The sequence below is a fragment of the Crocodylus siamensis genome, chromosome 4 (genome assembly GCF_052110815.1).
Source record: "Crocodylus siamensis isolate JL-2025a chromosome 4, ASM5211081v1, whole genome shotgun sequence".
Taxonomy (NCBI): Eukaryota; Metazoa; Chordata; order Crocodylia; family Crocodylidae; genus Crocodylus; species Crocodylus siamensis.
Window position 1 is genome coordinate 200,118,960 of NC_143398.1, and position 21,567 is coordinate 200,140,526.

At 43.3% G+C, this 21,567-nt stretch overlaps 1 protein-coding gene across 5 annotated transcripts in view; it reads right to left on the reverse strand.

Moving 5' to 3' along the window:
• Positions 1 to 21,567, reverse strand: part of OSBPL6 (oxysterol binding protein like 6) — a 227,190-nt gene that overhangs the window by 12,420 nt on the left and 193,203 nt on the right. For 4 of the 5 annotated variants that reach the window (XM_090045367.1, XM_090045369.1, XM_090045368.1 and 1 more), the window contains 11 exons: positions 19,621 to 19,728; positions 14,625 to 14,762; positions 11,550 to 11,637; positions 11,097 to 11,350; positions 9,933 to 10,070; positions 8,507 to 8,570; positions 8,014 to 8,092; positions 5,951 to 6,095; positions 4,479 to 4,623; positions 2,893 to 3,019; positions 765 to 887 (listed from right to left, as the gene is read on the reverse strand). In XM_090045367.1, the coding sequence (XP_089901493.1) occupies positions 765 to 887; positions 2,893 to 3,019; positions 4,479 to 4,623; positions 5,951 to 6,095; positions 8,014 to 8,092; positions 8,507 to 8,570; positions 9,933 to 10,070; positions 11,097 to 11,350; positions 11,550 to 11,637; positions 14,625 to 14,762; positions 19,621 to 19,728 (1,409 nt within the window). The remainder of the gene's footprint in view (positions 1 to 764; positions 888 to 2,892; positions 3,020 to 4,478; positions 4,624 to 5,950; positions 6,096 to 8,013; positions 8,093 to 8,506; positions 8,571 to 9,932; positions 10,071 to 11,096; positions 11,351 to 11,549; positions 11,638 to 14,624; positions 14,763 to 19,620; positions 19,729 to 21,567) is intronic. The other variant, XM_090045371.1, reaches the window with a different exon arrangement.

Below are 21,567 nucleotides of genomic sequence, written 5' to 3' on the forward strand. Positions count from 1 at the left end.
GAAAAACAATCTTTTGCCTGTCTTAAAAGTGAAAGATTGTTAAAACATCCTAAAGGTCCAATCCTGTCATATGAGTCATGCAAGTGGACCCCTGCACCCACGTGAAGCCTTGCTGACTGAAACAAGATCCAGTCAAGCAGGTCTGGCTTCAGGCTCAGAGGTTTTCATCATTTATGCTGTTTATTTCATTTTTGCATTTTGCTTCTCTTCTATAATGAAATTGCACCAGGTGGTTTCATCACAGGGTTTGCATAAGCTAACATAAAGGCTCTTAATTTTGGCCTTCCCAGATTTGAGGGAAATAATCAAATTAAAAATTGCACCCCCACAAAAATTACAATTTAAAAATATCTTAAACGTTTTCTGTTCAATCTGTTTTACAATCTCTTTTTTCTGCTGCCATTTTTTTGCCATTTTATAGTTAAACAAACCAGGAAGATTATCTATATAGAAACTTGTATGGCTCTGGCCCATGTCTTTCGTGACTTATGGACAATTAAGGGGAATTCAACTGACAAGCCAGTCACTCTCATCAAGCCAGTCATTTGATAAGTAGGCAAATTTCTTTACAATATGTTAAAATGTATCAGACATGGAAAGTATACCCAAAGATTTTTCTCTATATGAAACGGCATCCCTATTTTCACTTCTTCACTGTATTATGCTAGGCCCTTCTGTCTTAACATGCAAATGTCCTCTTTGTTTTCCTCATATGTTGATGGACTTACAGCAATATTACTTATTACTCAAATGAATTTACTCACTTAAAAAATTTTGGTTTGTATTCAATGTTGTTTTCTTCCATGTACCGCCTTCTACTTCTCTGCAGTTCCTCTATTCTCTGCTTATCAGCTGATGCTGCTTCTACATTTCCTTCTTCCAAAAATCTATCCAGACAATAATAGATTTGTTAGCAGTTATATGTTGTTCGCTTCTATAATAGTACATTATGTAAAAACATTTCCTTTTTTCAGCTCTAGGCACCTGGTTTAAGCCCTGGTCCAAAATACGAAAGTTTTTAATTTATACTTTTCTGAAATGAGCAGAATTCAAAGTGCCACCTTAAGCATCTAAATGGAACATAGGCAAAGTCTACATGTCTGAGTTCCAGACAGCAATTCAAAGTGGCACTGAATTATTTATTCGCCACAGAAAGCATTTGGTGCCTCTATGCTGGACTGCAAAGTTACCAGCGTATCTACACAATATCTTAGTCCAGGGGTGCTCAACCTCCGTTTCTCAGGGCCAAATCCAAATCCAGCTGTGGAACCATGCCATCCAGTCTGCAGGAATCTCTATGGGTTGGGAAATTTGGCAGCAGGATTGCAGTGGAAGCTCCTTGGAGATGGATCCAGCCCCTTCCAAGCCACTGCTGCACAATAAGATCAGGGCCAGGCCCACACCCTGCTCATCTGGATTGACTTGGGCTGCTCCCTTCCCCTGCCCCCTCCCCATATGTCCAGATCAGGGCTGGGCCACTCTACTCCCATACCCTTCCCCATATCTGGATTGATTCCAGGCTGCTCCTCCCCCTCCCCACCTACCTATCCAGACTGAGGCCACTCTGGCCTCTTCCCACCTCCCCCATGCATCAGGATCAGAGTTGGGCTGCTCCCTACCCCCCCATTCCTCATGCCTGGATCTTGCACTGCCCCTTCCCCACACATCCAGATTAGGGCTGAGCCATTCCTCACTCTTCTGGATGGCCGGATCAAGGTTGGGCTGTGCATCCTCACCTGTGGCCAGACTGGGCCCCCACAGCACTGTGCTGGATCGAGTCTACCACCCGATCATCCAGCCCATGGGGTGAAAAGGCTGGACACCACTGGCTTAGTCCATGACAACTCCTTGGACTAGGAGTGTTCTCAGAAGTGATTCAGGTGAAATGCTTATGTTCACCACAGTACCTAACTTGTGCCTAAGCTCCATTTTGGCTTTAGGAGGTAAGCACCTAAGCTGTTCCAAAGTTTTTTTTATTGGTAGTCAGGAAAAAAAAAACCACGTCTAACAGCAGGTACCTGTGGGTGGACACTGTTTCCTTGCACTGGAGCAGGAAAAGACACTCCACAATGTGTCTTAGCTCATCCAAAGCAATTCTACATCTGCCATAAACATTTTTAATGACACTAGCATATCTGTCTTCTCCCTTTTTTCTGAACTCAGGAAGCATTTCCACTGTAGCATTATATGTTCTTTAATAGAAGAATCTACCAATGATCTGGCTCCTGGCACACATTCATTTAAAGATGCCATGAGATCTGATCACCAGTCCCAACAATCGTGCCTTCTGCCATTCCACACATGAATAGCAGGAGGTAAGATTTTGGGATCAGGGATCATATCCAAGTTGCCAATGCAGAAGGAGCTCAGGATTGTAATCCTGAGCTCCCCCTGCACTGGAAAACTGAAAACCAAGTGTCCACAGATCCAGGCCTGGAGCCAATAATCAACTACTTGTCGGCTCCAACCACAAGACCACACCAGAGTCTCAAAGTGACCCTGGTAGTCTGTGGCTGTGACCAACGTTCAGCTGAACAGGTGGCAGCCCCAGACTGTACTGAGATCCCAAGTGAAGATTCTGCTGTAGTCCCATGGCCAGAGTGGACAATCAGCTGATTGTCTGCCCCTACCCTGCCAAGGGTTTAATTGAAGGTGCTATACAAAAAACATAATGTAGAAGATTTTTATGGCTAGTTTGCCATTGTATATCACTTTATATTTGTTGCACATGTAGCACATTAACACATTAATCATCACATAAATGTAATACGTAGAGGGGGCCCCTGAGACACAACACACCGTATAGTGCAGATCTGGACAAAATTCAATACTGGTTTCAAACTCTTCCCTTTAGTAGTCAGATATACTAAATATTTAAATGAGCTTTCTTGCCTTTGATCCGGCCTAAATCGTGCATCTGTCGCTGGAAGAAGATCTTTTAATACAGGATCTAACTCATTGAGCTCAGTAGCAAACCTTGTAAAGCCATAATAATGTTCATAGTTTGTTGGCATGGAGCCTGTATGAACACATGTAAGAAAGAAATATGCTTGTTTTACTATTGTTATAAACATACACACAGGGCCTCATGAATTTTACAAAGCTACAAATCCAGTAAAATATTTATGTATTCTAATACTTTTAAGTAAAATTAACATGCATCTAATGTTATTTCCTATGAGGAACATATTTTACTTAATATTAATGTTGATAAGATTATACAAGCTTTACTTACATGACAGATCCAAGTCTTTTTAAATCTTTCTTTGCTTTTCTGAAATCTCCGAGATGTTTTCATTCAAGATAAGCACTTTTGCCTCTTTCCAGAAAAGCATCATTTATAGAATGATTACATTAAAGCAGGGGCAGGCAAAATATGGCTCACTGGCTGGATCCGGCCTGCCAAGCAATTTCATTCAGCCTGCAGGGTTGCTCCATAAATTGTGCCCCACCCAGCCCTTCTGCCCATGAGGGTGGAAGAGAGCCACCATGTGTACACCTATCCCCTAAACATACCCTACTGCCTTGCTCCCACCCTCGTGGGCTGAAGGGCCCTGCCCAGCCAGCATGCAGCTTCTAGGCAGAGCTGTTGCAGCCCCCAGGTACCTGCTCCACTTCCCCAGTCTCCTGCAGGCTCCAGGCAGCAGATAGGAAAGCAGTAGGGCCTGGGATGCAGCTGGCAGGGAGCCTGGAGTGTGGGGCTGGCAGCAGCACAGAGCCCGCGCTTGGGGGGCAGCAGCAACACGGAGCTGGGGTGGGCAACATGTGGGTGTGAGGGAGGGTGGGGGTGTGGGGACACCACCCACACTCCCTCCATGTGGCAGCAGCAGTAGGTGGGGCGCTCAGGGTGCAGCTGCCCGGTAAAGCATGGTTCCGGCCAGCACTGCATGCTGGGGCAAGGGGTGAAGCCTTCCCCAAACTGTCTGTATTGCCAGTGCTCCCTGCCACTCACATGCAGCTCCTGCACTCACTAGGCGCAGGAACAGAAGCCACATGTGCTGGACCCAGGTGCCTTCCCTATCAGGGCTGGGGCTTCCCCTCCTGCAGCACAGTCCCAGCAGGGAAGGCAATGGTCTCCAGAAGGGACCACGAGCAATAGACGGCCTAGGGGAGGTTGTACCCTTTGTTCTGATGTGCAGTGCTGGCCAGAGCCATGCCCCACCAGGTGGCTGTGCCCCAAGCGCCCCGAGTGCTGCTGCATCATGGGGGGTAGGGGGATCCCCACACCACCCCCTTCTTACATCTATAACCCCCCACATATACACAACCCCCCCACACCCACATTCTAACACACACAGAGCCACATACTCCCATACACACACACAAAACACCATACACCCCACCACACCCACACATACCACACAATGTACAAAACTAAAAATTTATTTTTGAGTTATTATGCAATCACCTCTATAGATAGAGGCAAATCATGACAAAAACTACCCAACTGAGTTAGCAGTTTATCAGAATCTTCTTACCTGGCCTCCATATACACTTTGCTGAAGGTCCAACTCCACAATACAGTCCTTCGTGCCACTTTCCAAAGAGGCGATGCACAACCTTTCCTTCTTGGTCCATGATAACTCCTTGGACTTCATTTGCATTTGAATTCCAATAATTTAACTGAAATGTAACAAAGCAAAGGATTACTGATTGATTTCCTTATCATATTGTATTACATTATTTTAAAATACAGTTATTCTAAATATTATTGTATGTGGATATTCAGAGAGTACATCTCCAAGAGAAAAAAAATTAAAGTTTTTTTTCCTTCAATGCCAAAATATGAATGAGGATGCATCATATTTGAACTTTTCTTTCCAAAATTATCAACAAACCTGTAAAAGAATTGTCTAGAGACCTGGTAGAGGTCTATAAAGTTTGAAGTATAAATTTGAAGGGCAGGGATTTTGCTTGGTAGGTCCTTGTAGAGCACAAGTCATGATTACTGGCACTTATATTAACATTTAATTCAAATACGCCCTAGTTCCACTGGAACACAGGAAAGAAAAAGGTTTTCTGTGACACTAAAATTCTACATGCTTGATTTCTAAAACTAAGGAAAACAAAAAGCGCTCTCAATCTTTTTAGCTGGTGGATTACAATGAAAAATATTTAATTTACATTATTTTCTATACAGAAAAAATGCAGGTATAAAATTAAAATGCATACATATTGCAAATATGTCTTTTTTATTACTGAAGAGATTCCAGATTTTGCATCAAATCTTCATTAAACTGTCTACACATATAAGCACCAGATAGCCTCTTTGCCAGGTGGCTTCCTGCATCTTTTTGGCATCCAAACACCCCATGAAAATTGAAGGATGAGCTTCAAGTGTTTTTTCTCTTCCTAGATGCCTGAGTTTCTGATTAATTCCAGTTGATAATATGGAGGAACTCTTGTGCCAAGTACAGTAAACTACACATGGAAGGTGGAGTACTTCCATCCATAATACCCTGCATTTGCTTTTCTTGATCCTCTTCTCAAACATTTCTGTTCGTTACACCTTTATTTCTGGGCCAACTGTCCAATATGCAAAACAAGCATTAATGAGTAACTGATAACTCTGAAATGGGCCTTTTGCACTTGCATGTCTTCATACCACTGAAAATATATCCTTTATTTCCACTATTTTAGGAGAAAATTCAGCTTTAAAAAATCAATCTAGATTTCTATTTCATATATGCCCATCATCAAAACATTTGCATATAATAAAACAAAGCACCACTGTTTTATGAGATAACATAATCAGAGAAATTCTAATCCTGGTTAGACTAGTTTGATACTGGATTAACTACAATGAAGTCCACAGATGTTCCTGATATTCATGTTATTTAATAAGCAGAATATGGCCATTCATAACATTTAAAATAAAAAAAAGAGGGATAGGTAGGTGGATGGAAAAACAGACAGACAAACATTTTACTGTTGTATCACAGAAAGTTACCTTGACAAATGTGAGTTTACAAATACAAATACTGCTTTTTGTGTTTCTGATAGTTATTTCTCCATAATGTTCTATCCATCTCCTTCCACTAAGAATGTTATGTATGCAGGTTGTGACTTTGTTCCATGCATAGTGATCTCCATACCTGAGGATAAAGTTATGAAGTAAATGAAAATTAAAATTAAGTGCAACATTACTGACAAAGTGAAATTCAGCCATATCATCATATAAAAAATATTCCTCAAAAATGTTTGAAACAGTAAGTTGCTTACTGTAATTACAGCTTCCATTCTAATTATGACTATTATTTCCTAATGCTAATCCTGAATCAGTTCATATGGGTGACATTCACCCCCAATGCAGTGGTCCAGTGATCCATGAATGTCCTTCACTGTGTGAATTCTCAAAATGTTGGCCACTATGTCCCTAATCAATTACTTCAATAGGATTTACTAAAACATTATACTGTATTGGGGCTATAGTTACAATATATTGCTCTCAGATGCAATGGGAGCAAATAAGAAAAATGAATCAGAAATGGAAAAGGAAAGTGGACAACAATAGATTAGTGGCATATTGCTCCCAACAGCATTAAGAGGAGAACCACTTGCAAGTCAACAGACGCTTTTCTTCTGCTCTATTTAGCTCTGGTGAGACCTCACCTAAAGTACTTTGCCCTGTTACACTGCACTTTATGAAGGACAAATTAGAATAAGCCCAACAAAGAACAGCAAACATGAATAGAGGTTTGAGAAGCATGATTTTTAAGGAAAGGCTGGGACCATTTAGTTGGGAGAAGAGAAGACTGAGGGGTGATTTGATAGCAGTTTTCAAATACCCCAATGATACTTATGAAGATGATGGTGATAAATTATTCTGTTTGTCCAGAGGCAAGGGTGGATACAGGATTTCCTAGAGAGGGTGCAGAAGCAGCAACCCACACTGCAGGGGTGGCTGCATCCCCTGCTTCCAGCTTCCTTCTCTCCCAAAAGTGCAAGCAGATTGCTCAGAGGAAGCCTCTGGGGACTTCTAAAAGTCCCTAAAGCACATGAAAATCCTTCCTCTCTTCTCCTTCCAGCTCAGAGGCACACTCCCCTCCTCTTCCCTCACTTCCCCTGACTCCCACTGCTGTTTTCTCCATTGTTTTGGGAGAGGAAGCTCCAGAGACAGTAGGGCTGCCAGGGGCTGGCTCAGCTGGGAAGGGGACAACAGAAACAGGGTGGTGGGAGAGTACTTCCTGACACCCTTCCTGGCAACTCTGTCCATCCCTACTACTATTGTCCCCATCCCCAGCTCAAAGAAGGCAGGAACAGCTCTGGTGCTTCCCCACCCTCGGGAGAGCAGAAAAAGGCAGTGGAGGAAGGAAATGGAGGGTGCAGAGGGCTGGTGAGAGGGGATGCCTTTGGGCAGGAAGGGGAAGGGAGAGGATTTTCACCTGCTTTCAGGACTTTAAAAAGTCCTTGGAGGCTCCTATGGTGTAGTGCAGTCCAAAAGGGGGATATACAGCTGTGCCACAGCACTCACTCTGGATCCACCCCTGCCTACAAGGGGCAGAACAAGGTGCAATGGTCTAAACTATGGTAAAAGGATAGATATTAGGAAGAACTTTCCACTATGAGGGCGGTTAAGTATTAGAACTGGTTCCCCAGAGAGGTTGTGAAATCTCCATCCTTGGTAATTTTTAAAATCAGGTTAGACAAACACTTGGCTGCGATGATTTAATCATGGATGATCCTGACTTAAGCAGAAGGGATGGACCAAATCACTGAGGGCCACCCTTTTTGGCAGGTGTGCCACAAATTAAGGCCTGTATTGTCCTTGTGTACCACCCCAAGTTAGACAGCTTCCAGAGGTCCCTTCCAGTCCTACTTCAGCATGATTTTAACTCTTATACCATGGGAGATTAGAGCAGGGAGTTAATATCTTGCCTGTTACTATGTTTCTGAGGTCTGTACACTTATTTACAAACCATTCCGAAGGAAGCAGTATAACCCAACATTAAAAATGAAGTCAAAGAATAGAAAGCACTGTACACAAACAAAGGAAACGAGACAGTAGCTCACTTTGGGAGAGTCACATTCAGTGCTCCAACTGGAAGAATTTCCATCGACTTTCCCCAAAACTTATTTTTCCATCTGATATCTAAATGAGAGTGAAAATTTTAGAAAATTACAAAAAAACCCAATCTTTATTTGCAATGATTTATGGTGTACCAGACACATCTATGCTAGACCTGTTTTGAACAGAACACTGGCCTGATCTGGAGAAAAGGGTTATACCAGATGAAAATCAGTCCTCCAACCAGTCAGAGAAGCTAATACAGAAAAGTTAACACAGGTCTTAAAGTTTTTTACACAAATAACACTGGCAATTATAATAATGCATCAGCTCATTTCAACACAAAGTGAAACACTTCAATACAACCGTCAGCACCAACTTAACATTAAAAAAAAACAACACATCTCAAGTCCCAGATGGAAAACGCACTAACATTTTTAGATGATAATCTTTATTTATATAAAATTGGATCTTTGTCCTTTGAATTACAATATTTACCTTGCCAAAATACAAAATTCTTTGATTCACAGTGACAGGCAGAAATGGGTGGATGGTGGCTAACCTGAAAAAAAAAATGGAGGTGAAGAGTGGTTTAACACATACACAAAAAAGCTTTAGAATCAACACAACTACTAGTTATGTATAAGTAAAAACTAGAGGTTCACTGATAGAGATGTTTTGGGTTGATACTGACAGCTGATTTTTAAAGAGGCTTATTGGCCAATACTGATCCGATTTCCAATATGCAGTGCGGCAGCCTGCAGAGCAGCATCCAGCTGCTAAGTCTGTTGTGGTGGAAAGGGAGGAGGGAGGGAAGAGGGGGGCAGACTGAGTCCCCTGTGGTGAAGGAGGGAGTAGGGCTGGGGCTGGGGCAGACACTGCCCAACCAGGGTGAGGCAGGGCATGGGACAAAGCTGGCTCATCCAGGTAGTATGGGGAGAGGGGGGCAGCTCCCGCTGCTGCATGCACCCTGGGAAGGTATGGGGGTATGACCCTGGTTCTGTGTGGGGCCAGGGCGGGGCAGGCTACCACTGTGGGCTGCGGCCAGGGCAGTGCGAGGCTTTTCCCAGCGGGGGCTGGGCCAGTACTGAGAGGGGGGCTACAGGAAGGGCTGCAGCCACTCCAAAATTCACCACAGCCCCCCCAGCCTCCTCTCCCAATGCTGCTGCCCACCTCATCCTGAGTGCACCCTGGCCCAGACCCTGATTCGGCCCCAGCCCACAGCAGCAGCCCGCTGCACACCAGCCCCATGCAGATCTGGGGGCACATGCTCCCCATACCCTCCAGGGTTGCGCACAGCTGCAGGAGCAGACCCCCCCATGCCACCCAGACAAGCTGTGGCTCCATCCCACATCCTGTCCCACTCTGGCTGGGCAGTGCCTGCCCCAGCCCCAGCCCCAGCCTCAATCCCTCCCTTACCACAGGGACCTCGATCTGCCCCCCAATAACCTTCCCTCCACCGTCCCCTTCCTCCACAACAGATTTACCAGCTGGACATAGCTCTCCAAGCTGCCAGGATGTACTCCTCGGCACCTATGTGCTGTGGCTGCAGCTGTGCTTATGCATGGAGCATTTACTGGCCAATTTCAGATACAATTTTCTTTATACCAGTGCTGATCCAATATCAGATCAATGGATCAGCGCACTTCTAGTAAAAACTGTTCAATACTGTATATTTTTAGAAGAAACAACTAAACAAAGAACCTCAACATGATATTCTGACACTTTAAAGGAGATAGTTTATACGAATCCCTTTTGCTATACACATACACGTATATATATTACACATACATATTTACACATGTACTGGCATTCAATAAGTTTCACAGTAGCAAACTTTCACTAAAAAATTAGGTCACTTTTCTAAAGAAATCAAAATCTATTTCTAAACTTTCTTTAGCAGTTACTTAGAAATAGATATTACCTGCTCTGAAAAAAATCGAAATCCTTTATCTTCTCTAATACATTCATAAGTCTCACCAAGCACTGGATTAAATGGCTTGCTTCCTGCTCTGAAGTAAGTGGAGGCATACCCGGAAGCTGCGAAGGCAGCTATAAGAACCTGTTAAAGAAAACAAAGAGGAGAAAATAACTGAAGATCCTTTAAGGTGTTCTCCCACATTGTTTAGGCATCAATGTGAATAATTTTTCCATTTAAAAGTACTTAATTTCCCTCTCATTTGTAAACTATTTTAAGAGTTACTTATTGATAGAAAGCTGTCAATGTACCTAAAAGTAATGGAGGGGGAAAAAAGCCTGCAGCTTTCTATTTTCATAGTTTCTGGGCACCATACAAAATGTAAAACAATACAAAAGAATCAGGCTTCTTTCCTTAGCACTTGTTTAATAGCAGAAATTATGTTAGCTGACCTATTCTGTACCAGTACTGTGACTTTCTGATTGGCACCTATAAAAAGACTCATCTGAAAGTATTCAAGGCAATGTTTTGCTTGTATAATATGATAATTTAATTACAGATATCACACTAGACAGCAGAATAAATTGCATCTGTTATCTTCTTTTTAAGATGTATAACAATGACAACTGCTTTATCCAAAAATCCATTTTGAACTTGCTCGAGCCTGGATGAAGAATTGTTTTTTTAGCAGGCAGACCTCCTCTGTCAAGTAGGGACATTAGAAGATCCAATGCCAGGTTAATCGAAAACTTCACAGCTATAGCCTTGTCTGCCAGAAAGCCATCAATAGTATTACTCTCTCCTTCCTAGTTTCTGTATGTTCTTAAGAAGTAGTGACTGCAGTAGGAAGGCACAGAGCACAGATACTGCTTGTGTGCAACTGGGTTGGAGTGTTGCTGTAGACATGATGGTCCAGGATATGTATTCATTTGCTTTTTGTGATATCTTTCATTTGGACCAACTGCATAGTTGGGGGAGAGAGAGCAGGACTTTGGGAACCATAATGTCATCAGTACTCAGATGATTTATTTGAAGTCTCTTGGCTTTCTAATCCTTGGAGAGACAGTCTCACCAAAGTCCTGTGTGAGATTCCACATGGTAATCCTGGGAAGAATAAGTGAAAAACTGATCCCTTGCATATGTGAAGTTGTGCTGTACTAAACTCCTTACCATGCGTTCATAGGGATCATCTGTTTCAGCAGCCTTGTCCAAGAGTTCACTGTATTCTAGTTCTTCACAAAGATGTTGCAAAGTATTGAGAGGTTCATTGAGCTCAACTGGCATGGACACTTTGGAGAGATCTTTACCAATATTATTTCTTAAAATATTCCACAGATTGATGTTACTGGTATCAGGACTGGGAGCTGGAAGACAAGTCCGTCGTCCATTCCTGAAGGCGCCTCCTGTCAGCTCACCATTGAGAACTGGAGGGAAAGTATATTACAGCATTGAAATTGCCTTTTGAAAATAGTAAAATTCATTCATGGGACCAAAGTCACCACTGATGTAAGCAGATGCAATCGCACTGTTATCAGCTGAGCTGCGTTTGCTTACACCTTAGGTAAATTTGGTTCATGATATAAAACAACATCAAAATTAGTCTTTTCAAAATATAGTGTTTACTTTGTCGGGATATGTTGTCAGCAACACTGGTATTGTCCTCAGATATGTTATCACTCACATCACTGATGTAAGATTCATCATCAGAAGCCTAAGGAAGAAAATAAATAAATAATATCTAGTGTATGGTAAACACACAAGTTAGGCAAGAATATAATTAGAAAACCAAACATTCAAAGAAAGCATCTCCAGCTTGGCCAATTTAAAACTAGATCTACCATCTGTATTTCAGTTTGCACGTACAAAGAAACAAGCTCTAATAGCATAAAAAGAGGTGTTATATTCACTTTATTTTCCTGAATTCCAAATAATATAGACAAAAACCATTCAAACTCATCTTACCTAATACTCCAGATTAGATTCCCTCTTTACCCTCGGTCTGAGTCAAATCCCATTGAAGTTTCCCCCAGAGAAAGGATGGAGAGAAGAAATCCATGGCAGATGTTAGCCATGTTACTTAATGAACTACTAACAAGGAGCAAAAAATACTGAAGTGATGAGTAATTTAAGAATGTATAAATGATAAGACAATAAAAGCTCATTAACTTCAGTGGGATTCAGTTCAAGCCAACCAGGCAAAGAGAGAGAAAACACCAATACACTTCATTTACACTTGTGTATGTGCCTCTCTCTCAAATTTCTACAACAACTTTCTCTTATGGTATGGACAGCCATACCTTTTAATCACTTTGAAAATGGAAAGATGCTGCTCGGGAGCATGCAACAAACTCTTAGGTCCATGATACAAGCTGGGTAAATCACTGTAACTTTAAACCTGAACCAAACCAAGTTAAAGCTGTAACAATTTTGTTACATTTGTAGCACTCAGAATCATGAAGATGTAACAGTTACATCATAACAGCTTATTACATCAGTGCTATTTTTCATGTCTTTTTATACCCTTATCTGAATCCCTGATAAGAGATAAAACTTTTGATACACAGCTACAAGGTCTGGAATTTGCTTTCCCTGTTAAACCACCACAACCCAAATGTGTTGACTTTAAGAGCAAAGAGCAACTTATTCACTCCCTTTTTTTTTTTTTTTTGTTACCTGAAATGATCAATCTTATGGAATCAAATGTGTTTTGGGAGCTTTGTTTTCACTTATTTTGACATTAGAATAAAGTGTATTTTTTTCAATGTAACATGCAGTTACTAAGAGTTTTTTACCCTGGTACATTCTGTGCACTGAAAAAAATGAACACGAAAGAATTACTTCTGTCTTTTTAAATACCCATTATTAACAACATGTGGATGATCACAAGAACTTTAAAATCAACACTTTAATCTAATTTGTAAATTATTTGATCCAAGATTTTTTCTTTCATTTTAAATCACCAAAGTTGCTGTTTCAGGGCTACTGTGCTTCCTGCATATACTTGTGCATTAGAAATTACTTTTATATCTTCACTGAATTGGTAAACACTAGTCCTTTTAGCAGGAAAGAGGTGCAAAGAGGTGATGTTAGATTAATATATATGTAATGTTTTCTGTTTTAACATCGGAACAGAACTCGCCTATTTTATTCTAGTGACTTTTACTTTCTGACTCTCATGAACATGCACAATACTGTGCAGTTTGCACTGCAAACACAACAGGAGAATGTTAACATTTAAAAAAAAGGATATGTAAGACTCGATTCTAAGGGCTGCTCTGCAAGAAGAACTGCAAGAGCAAGAGCTGTAGCTACTGCAAGGAAGGTGTTGTAATCTGTTTTAAATTGATTCACATTATTAATTTTGGGTTCAAGGTAGCAGCTATGGAAGCATGCACCTCAGGGAATTTGCCTGAAAGAAGGACTTGATAGAAAAGGATATTGATGGTCTTCATCAACGTGAATGCAACTGTAGTGCTGAGGAGGTCACTAACACGTTATTTAGAAAGTTAAGTGTTTCAATTACAAGTTCTGCAAGGGCACTTACAGAAGGGTGCAATTAGCAACACATGATTATTCAAGAAGACAAGAAAAATTACAGAAAAACTGGATAGCACAAACAAAAGACACACATAATAAGTTCCACATGTCACTTATACAAGAGGTAGTGAATTCTGCATTGCAAACCCACAGAATTCAATGTCAAAGTCTTGTTCAAGCAAATGAAAAACTGGAGTTGGAGATTGTAGCATTATTCTTAACTGTACTTAACTGCTTAAATTTGGAGCTCAAATGAGTGCCCAGGTCAGACTTTTCCCCCAAATGAGTTATCATCTTAAATCAACGATCTTTTCCTTAAGATTCAGTTTCATAGATTTCATAGACATTAGGGCTGGAAGGGACCTCGGAAGATCATCAAGTCCAGCCCCCCGCCCAAAGGGCAGGAAGTAAGCTGGGGTCATAGGATCCCAGCAAGATAAGCATCCAATTTACTCCAATGGCAGGCTGTTCCAAACCTTGGGGGCTTGGACAGTAAAGAAATTCTTCCTTATGTCCAGCCTGAAACAGTCTTACAGCAGTTTATGACCATTCGATCTCGTCGTCTCTTGGGGCGCTCTGGTGAACAAACGTTCCCCTAGACCCTGGTGGTCACCCCGATAAACTTATAGATGGCCATCAGATCACCCCTGAGCCTGTGCTTTTCCAGGCTAAAGAGCCCCATGGCTCTCAGCCTGTCATCGTAAGATCTGTTTTCCTGACCTCTGATCATGCGTGTGGCTCTTCTCTGGATTCTCTCAAGTTTCTCCACAACCTTTTTGAATTGTGGAGCCCAAAACTGGACTCAGCACTCTAGCTGTGGCCTCACCAAGGCTAAGTACAAGGGGAGAATGACATCCCGGAATTTCCTTGAGAAGCATCTATGGATGCAAGCTAGTGTTTTGGTCGCTTTACTAGCCGTAGCATCACATTGCAGGCTCATGTTCATTTTGTGGTTTTCTAATAAGAACATACAACAAAATGTACTGTACTACTTACTACACAATGATTCAAACTTTCCATGGTGCTCTCCATGAATTTCTCTGCCACAGATAGAAACATTTCCTAATTAGGCTGAAAATGTCATTTAGCAGTTGTTCTCTTCTGCTACTTGGTCTCAGAAGATTGCCAACTAGAAGGACATGACCCACTACAATGACCTACCTCATTTTCTGAAGAGCTTGCTGATATAAGTACTTCCTGTGCATCAAAGAATTCAGAGACAGATTCAGACATAGAGAGCCTGCTCTCATTGGAAACTTGTTGGTTCAATGGGAGACTGACATGGATTTGTTCACCGGTCTGTAAACAAAATAAACACAGGGATATAAGACGTTATTTCTAGTTGAACAGAACTATAAATCAGAAAGAGACAGTTTAGAAAAAATTACCAGAAAGTCTTTTTACTTGCGCCAACATTTCCCTAGATAGTCGAGTACAGTTAACAAAAGAGACTGGCGTTATTACACAATTAAATACAATCTGAATAATTACACAGCTGTAAAAATACGTTCCTTCATTTGAACCATATTCAGCAGTAGTTATATGCAAGCTTCAGCAATGTAAATACTCATGAATCTGGATACTGCATCTGAAGAGACACCTTTGTACAACTCAGTTATGCAGTTCCAAACCAGTCTCAACCATGAACTCCAGATAAAGAGATTCCTGGGAAGGAGAAATTTTTTACAATATATAATTTTTTCTCAGTACTGAAACTAGCATTGATATACATACCAAAACAAAAAATCCTTACAAAATTGAGTAGTTATTTTTAATTATTATTCTCTCAAAGCAAGGCCTAATTTCTGTAGTGATAATCACTTGATGTGCAATTATGATCAGAAGAGTGAGTACGGAAGCATCTTATTCCACGTGCTTATTCCCTATGTATGCTTCAGATCTTATTCATAATTGATGCCAAAACTGGAGCCAACAGAGCTAAAGGGAAGGAGTTAGTTATGACGTCGATCAAAACAATTGTATAATAAGGGACAGACTATTATCCATCATCAGAAAACCCATGATAGATGTAAAAACTATTCAAGATGTATGCCTTAAATCACTCATACTGGGCAAGGAGAGTGTAAGGTGTTGCTTCACTATGGAATGAATAAGAAGTCCTATCCCAAACTCTTTGGAGATCTATTAAGATACATGTGGCCAACACAGTCTCTGAAGAAAAGCCCCCAACCCCTACTCCCCAATCATCTGGCACTAGTAGTCCTTTGAAGCCATGCTGCCAAGGCTTCCTTTACAACCAGTTGCCATCAAACTTCCTCTTAAAGGAGCTTTTCCCAGGCTGGAAAGACTACAGATTCTCCCATGTGACAAACTACAGAAGTGCATGTAAGGTGTCCACGACAAAAGCTTGCAGATTTGGGCCCACAAGCTGACTTCAAATTAAAATTCATGGCTTACAGCATTTGATGGCTAATCACCACAGAAGAAGCTAGTTTTAGTGCTGTTTTATGAACAAGCCATTAAAGTTTTAAGGTTTTTAATAAGCTAGGATTTTTTGGTTCTAATTAGTATACGATAACAGAACCTAAGACAGGCACTAAAATATCAAAATAAATGAAACATTAAATATTTATTTCTGTTCCTGAGTCAACTTGATTAAAAAATACTCCAGAGCATATTTCCAGATGGGTAGCCTACCTTCTGCAGACACAAATGCCGCCTGCTCATTGAATTGCTGAAACAAGTCTGAATAGTTGGAAGTAAAGCCGCTAACATTTCTGTATATTGTTATGGCTGTTGTTTTCGGGGGCTTTTTTGGCAGAAACTATCAAGTGCACACAGAGTATGGATTATATTATAGCATGATCAGGAGGATTCATATTCAGAGCTTTAAACTTTTACAATTCAGTGTAAGCAGGCCCCAGCTTACAAACTCAGTAGAATCAGATGCTTTTATACCAAAGCATGCAGAAATAACTAATGTCAATGATAACCAACAAAATAAAATAATAGGAGAAAAAGTCTCTGCTAAATGTTCAATCCAGACTATTATGCCTTGAAACTGCTGCACATGGCATCTCCAGATTTTCAACATGCTGAACTCCTGTAAAATTCCATTTTTCCAAAAACAACAAGCAAAAGTTAAGCAAATTTCCTCCCTTTTTAATTCTTGGGAAAAAAATTAGGAGGCAAATTGCATGTTAATTGAAATAGCTGACACACAAAAAACCAGCAGTTCTGAATGGAAATGACAGATACAAAACATGGCGAAATACATACACTTGTAGCAGTGATGGACAGTGACAACATAAATTTATAACATATATCTACCTACATTCAAATCTTCTTTTCTTGTAAGCCAAGGTGAATTGTCATTGATATAAATACTCTTTGTTGACTGAGGACAGGGAAGCAGGAAGGATCAAATCTTGCAAAGGCTTAATACCATTATGATGCTTACTTTGGCTAGGGACTGACATTCAAGAAGCCAGAGCCTGAATTGATTCAGTCTTTGAAGGTTACTCTAACCCACCTAGATTGAACCAGGTTGCAACTAAAGAGATGTTCCCTCTGGACCGAAGAAATACAGGCACATGCCTGCAGCCACTCAGGCCAGGCGCCAGGGGTGCTAAAGCAGCCCTCAGCTGCAGGGAAGCTGTGCTGGGGGGGCGTGGTCAGGCCCAGCAATAGCCTAAAGTGGACTGGCCAGGGTGGGGGTTGAATTAATACATGTCCCATGGACTCGAGCCAGGGTCCACCAGGCACTCCACCCTCACTGCTCTGCTGCAGTGGCAGGGGCACAGCCAAATGCTGGCCAGCATGGCATGCTGAGGCAAAGGGGGCAGGGAGGGGGGTATTCCTGCCTCCACTCCCTCTGCCCGTGGTGGACTGCAGTGGGTTCTGCCCAATCGGGTGGCCACTCACTCCCTGCGCGGGGCAAGTGGCAGGATAAACCCACTCCGCCAGATGCCAGAGGGAGGGAGGAATAACCCCTCTCCCTGCCTCAGGGGCCATGCCAGCTGGACTCTGGTCGCGCCCACGCCCTGGCACTGGAGCCGCAAGTGGGGAGTGACCATGGCCCCTGCCATGGTGTCTGGGGAGCACAAGCCTTTTTCCGGTGGAGGGGCCACAAGCGGGGGTCAGAGCTCCTGCAGACTGTGCTCGGAGGGGACCATAGCCCCCCACGCCCCACCAGCACTGCTACTCCCCCCCACACAGTCTGCAGCAGCTTTCCTCGCCTTGAAGTTACAGCCCCCTGCTGGGAAGAGGCTTGCACTCCGGGACTCCATGACAGGGACTGCTGCCCCCTGTCACTGCTCCAGTGGCAGGGCAGGGGCAGAGCCTGGGAGGCACAAACCCTTGAGTGGGGGGAGCAGGCAGGGAGCGGGGTTCCCTCCTGCATCTGGCAGAGGGGGCAAGAGAGGGCTTATTCTGATATTTGCCTGATGCATACAGCAAGCAGCAGGAGTCGGGGCAGGCAGGCCCCAGTATGGTTCCCTGGGAGCAGAGGGAAGGAAAACCCAGCTCCCTGCCCTCTCCTCCCGCCTATGGGGCCATGCCAGCCCTGCCCTGTCATTGGAGTGGTGAGGGGGGAGCAACCATGATGGGGGCAGCAGCCCCTGTCAAGTTGTCCTGAGTGCAAGCCTCTTCCCAGTGGGGAGGCCATAATGTGATGTGGGGAAAGCTGCTGTGGACTGTGTGGGGGGAGTGGCAGGGCAGCAGTGCTAAGGGAATTTGGGATGCTATGACCCCCTCCAAGCCCTGGTGCCACCACTCACCCCTCACAGTCTGTGGCAGCTCAGACCCCCACTTGTGGGCCCCCCCCACCAGCAAGAGACTCATGCTCCCTTGGACACCATGGCAGGGGCTGCTCCCCTGTCAGGGCCCTGCCCCCTCGCCACTGCAGCGGTAGGGCAGGGGTGCGACCAGAACCTGGTCAGCACAGCCCCTTAGGCGAGGGGGAGGGAGAGGAGTTATTTCTCCCTTCAGCGCCTGGCAGAGGCAGCAGGAAGAGGCTCATCCCATCTCTTGCCCCATGCAGGGAACGAGCAGCGGCGGCAGTTGGGGCAGACAGACCCCGTTATGGTCTCCCAGGGGCAGAAGGAGGAATAACCTTCCTCCCTACCCACCCCCCAGGGGGCCATGCTGGCAGGCGTCTGGCCATGGCCCTGTGGCTGCAGCAGTGAATGTGGAGTGCCAGATGGACCTCAGCTTGGGTCCATGGGACAGGGATGGGGGAATTAAACCCCCACCCTGGCCAGTTCACTCCAGACCACTGCCAGGGCTGGCCACACCCCCACTGCTGGCGCAGCCAGCGGAGAAGCACAGGTCCGTGTTGGTGGGACAGGGGAGGGAGGGGGGAAATGAACCTCTTCCCTGCTCCCTCCCAGGGCCAGTGTCTGGCCAGGCTCCCACCCCTGCCTGTCCCTGCTGTGACTGGAGAGCAGAGAGATGGGACCAGCCCTGTTCCACTGCAGCAGAGGGCACAGCCCAGAGAGCATGCTGGGGGCTCTGGTTTAACTTAAACCAGGAAGGAGTCTGGGACAGAAGCTGCATAAACTGGTTTGAGCTTAATCAGTTAAGTCTGGTACCACATTCAAGCAGGTTTATCTCAAACCAGTTTCAGCCATTTTGAAACTCATTTATATGCACCAAAATTATGTTCTGTTACAGGTTTAAACCAGTATCCTACCACTTAAATCAGTTTGTGTGTAATGTCTGCCCCTAGCCTTCGTAAAATGATCCTCCTGACTTCAATGGGGCCACTCAGTAGTAAATACCAGGCACTATAAGCCCTCATACACTAAACTGTTTCTACTGCTTCTGTAAGAAACCAAGATACAGTAGTTTTCAGCTACTTGTCTGGTTATATACGAATACAATAGAACCTCACAATTCCCACTTCAATAATCCACTCACCCAATAATTCATATTTAAAATCTGTGGTCTTTTCCTGTTTCTCTGCAGAGATTCAAGAGCAGAGCTCTCCAGTGAGATCTAACATTGGTAAAACTTCACTGACCTCACTAGTGAGTGATACTGTAGAATATATACTCCATACTTTTCATGTAGTCATGTGCTTTTCACTTACTTGTCTATTTTCAAGATTTAATAATTTGCAAAGGGTCTCTCAGTTACTAGTGAGAATTAGCAAGGTTTGATTGTACTCTAAATCCATGAAAGGCCAAAATCTTACCTCATCAGGACTAGGGATAATATTTACACTGACAACCTGATCACAAATAACAGACTCTGAATGTATTCTGTTCAAGCGACTCCTTAGTTCAGCATTCTGGTTGAGAGCCTTAAAATAAAAATTGGACATTTAATTTCAAATTAAAAAGCAGGCATAAAACAAAGCAAGCACAAAGCGTCTGAGCTATATCTTTTCCAGAGATTTCCTAATGAATTACAGTATCTCCTTAGCTGTATTTTTATAAAACAATCTACTTGTAGATGCATTCAAACCAATTTTTACTTTATTTTTGTTTGTTTGAACCATGATTCTTTTTTCATTAAAAAAACCGTAATATTGTGCCCTTTCTAGCATTTGCCTAGTTCAAAGCATTTGATAGACATGTCAGTAGACTGCACATTTTGGAAAAAGGAAGTGAATGCAGTATGGAAGAATGAAACTGAATCACACTACTACAACAAAATCTCCAAATGCCAAAAGAGGTAATGTTTATATTGCATCTGAGGCACGTATTGAACCACCACTCTGAAGAGTCAGCCAAAGGGAACAGTGAACTCTCAAGCAAAAAGACAGAAATGTTGTGTTGTGATAACATTTTCAATTTGTGCACGGTAAGTCACAGTTGCAAAACACACACAGAAGAAGACAAGGTGAGCAAAGTGCTTTACTGAAATACGTATAGACAGACTCTCGCTCCACGGGGATGGATTACAGTCTAAATAGACAGTGACCGCGTCTACACGAGATGATATGTAGCCATAGTGATGAGCTACAGTGACACAGCCTATTACTATGGTGACATAGTGACAGTAAGCACAAATCATGACACAGCATCTAAAAATAACTGTGCACTGCTGCGACTGCACAGTACCGGTGGGTACTAAATCAAGTACTAAATGACTGCGCAGCATCAAATGTGCAGCCAGAGGCATGTATAGATGTGCCCAGTAAGTAGACAAAGGGTGTGTCCAGATGAGCACAGTTGTGCAGTATGTGGCGCCACAAACATGTTTGCAGTGCCACATACTGCATAGTATGGTGTTCTGCAGGGGCGCACTGTCTAAGCATAGGCTGCTCCTGTTTTTTTTCTGTGGAAAAAAATACCAAAGCAGCGCATGCTTGCGCAGCATGTGTGGCTGAAAAGCAGAGCCGAGCTGCCCAGAGCTGTACTGTGGCTGCCAGCCAGGCTCTACCCAGCAGGACTGCTGCAGCTGCAGCTCCGTGAGGCCCCCAGGACCCCAGGTAAGGCTCCTGGGGCTAGCACAGTGCTGGTCCCAGCCTCCCCTACTGCTCCCAGGGTAACTTGCCGTATGTCAAAGTGCACATGGCACGGGCATTCCCCAGGGACAAGTAGTGGTGGTACAACATGCACTGCCACTACTTGTCCCCAGGGAACTAAGCGTCCATGCATGTCTGGATGCACCCAAAGAGTGCATACAAACATTACATTTAAATTGCCCTAACCAAGCTTAGAGTGATCCTAAATGCCTCCGTATGCAAGCATTCATGAGGCTTAAGTCACCCAAAAAATGAAGTGCCATATTTAAAGTTGATTCCTGTCAGATAACAGCTAACTTTAGATCAGTGTGGGTTACCCTGAGCTAAAGTGAGTTAACCTAACATAATGAATGTGTGCACACATCCCCAGCAAAACCCAGGGGTGGAAAAGACCAGCCACTCTCCACAGCCTTGGGGTTACGCTTATTTTACTACTCCCCATCTCCCCCAAGGACCCTGACCAGACTATTTTCCCCTCTGATTGGGCACCCCTGCCCAGATATGACTGTAACCCTCCCCAAACCCACCAGCACTTCCCCTCCCACTTGCCTCCAGCTGTGTGCCTCTTCCTTCAAACACTTACACATGGAGATCCTGACTCAGATTTAGGTGGCATAAACTAAGCTGCCTAAACCTGAGCTGGATTCACATGCAAAGAGTAGCAGGATG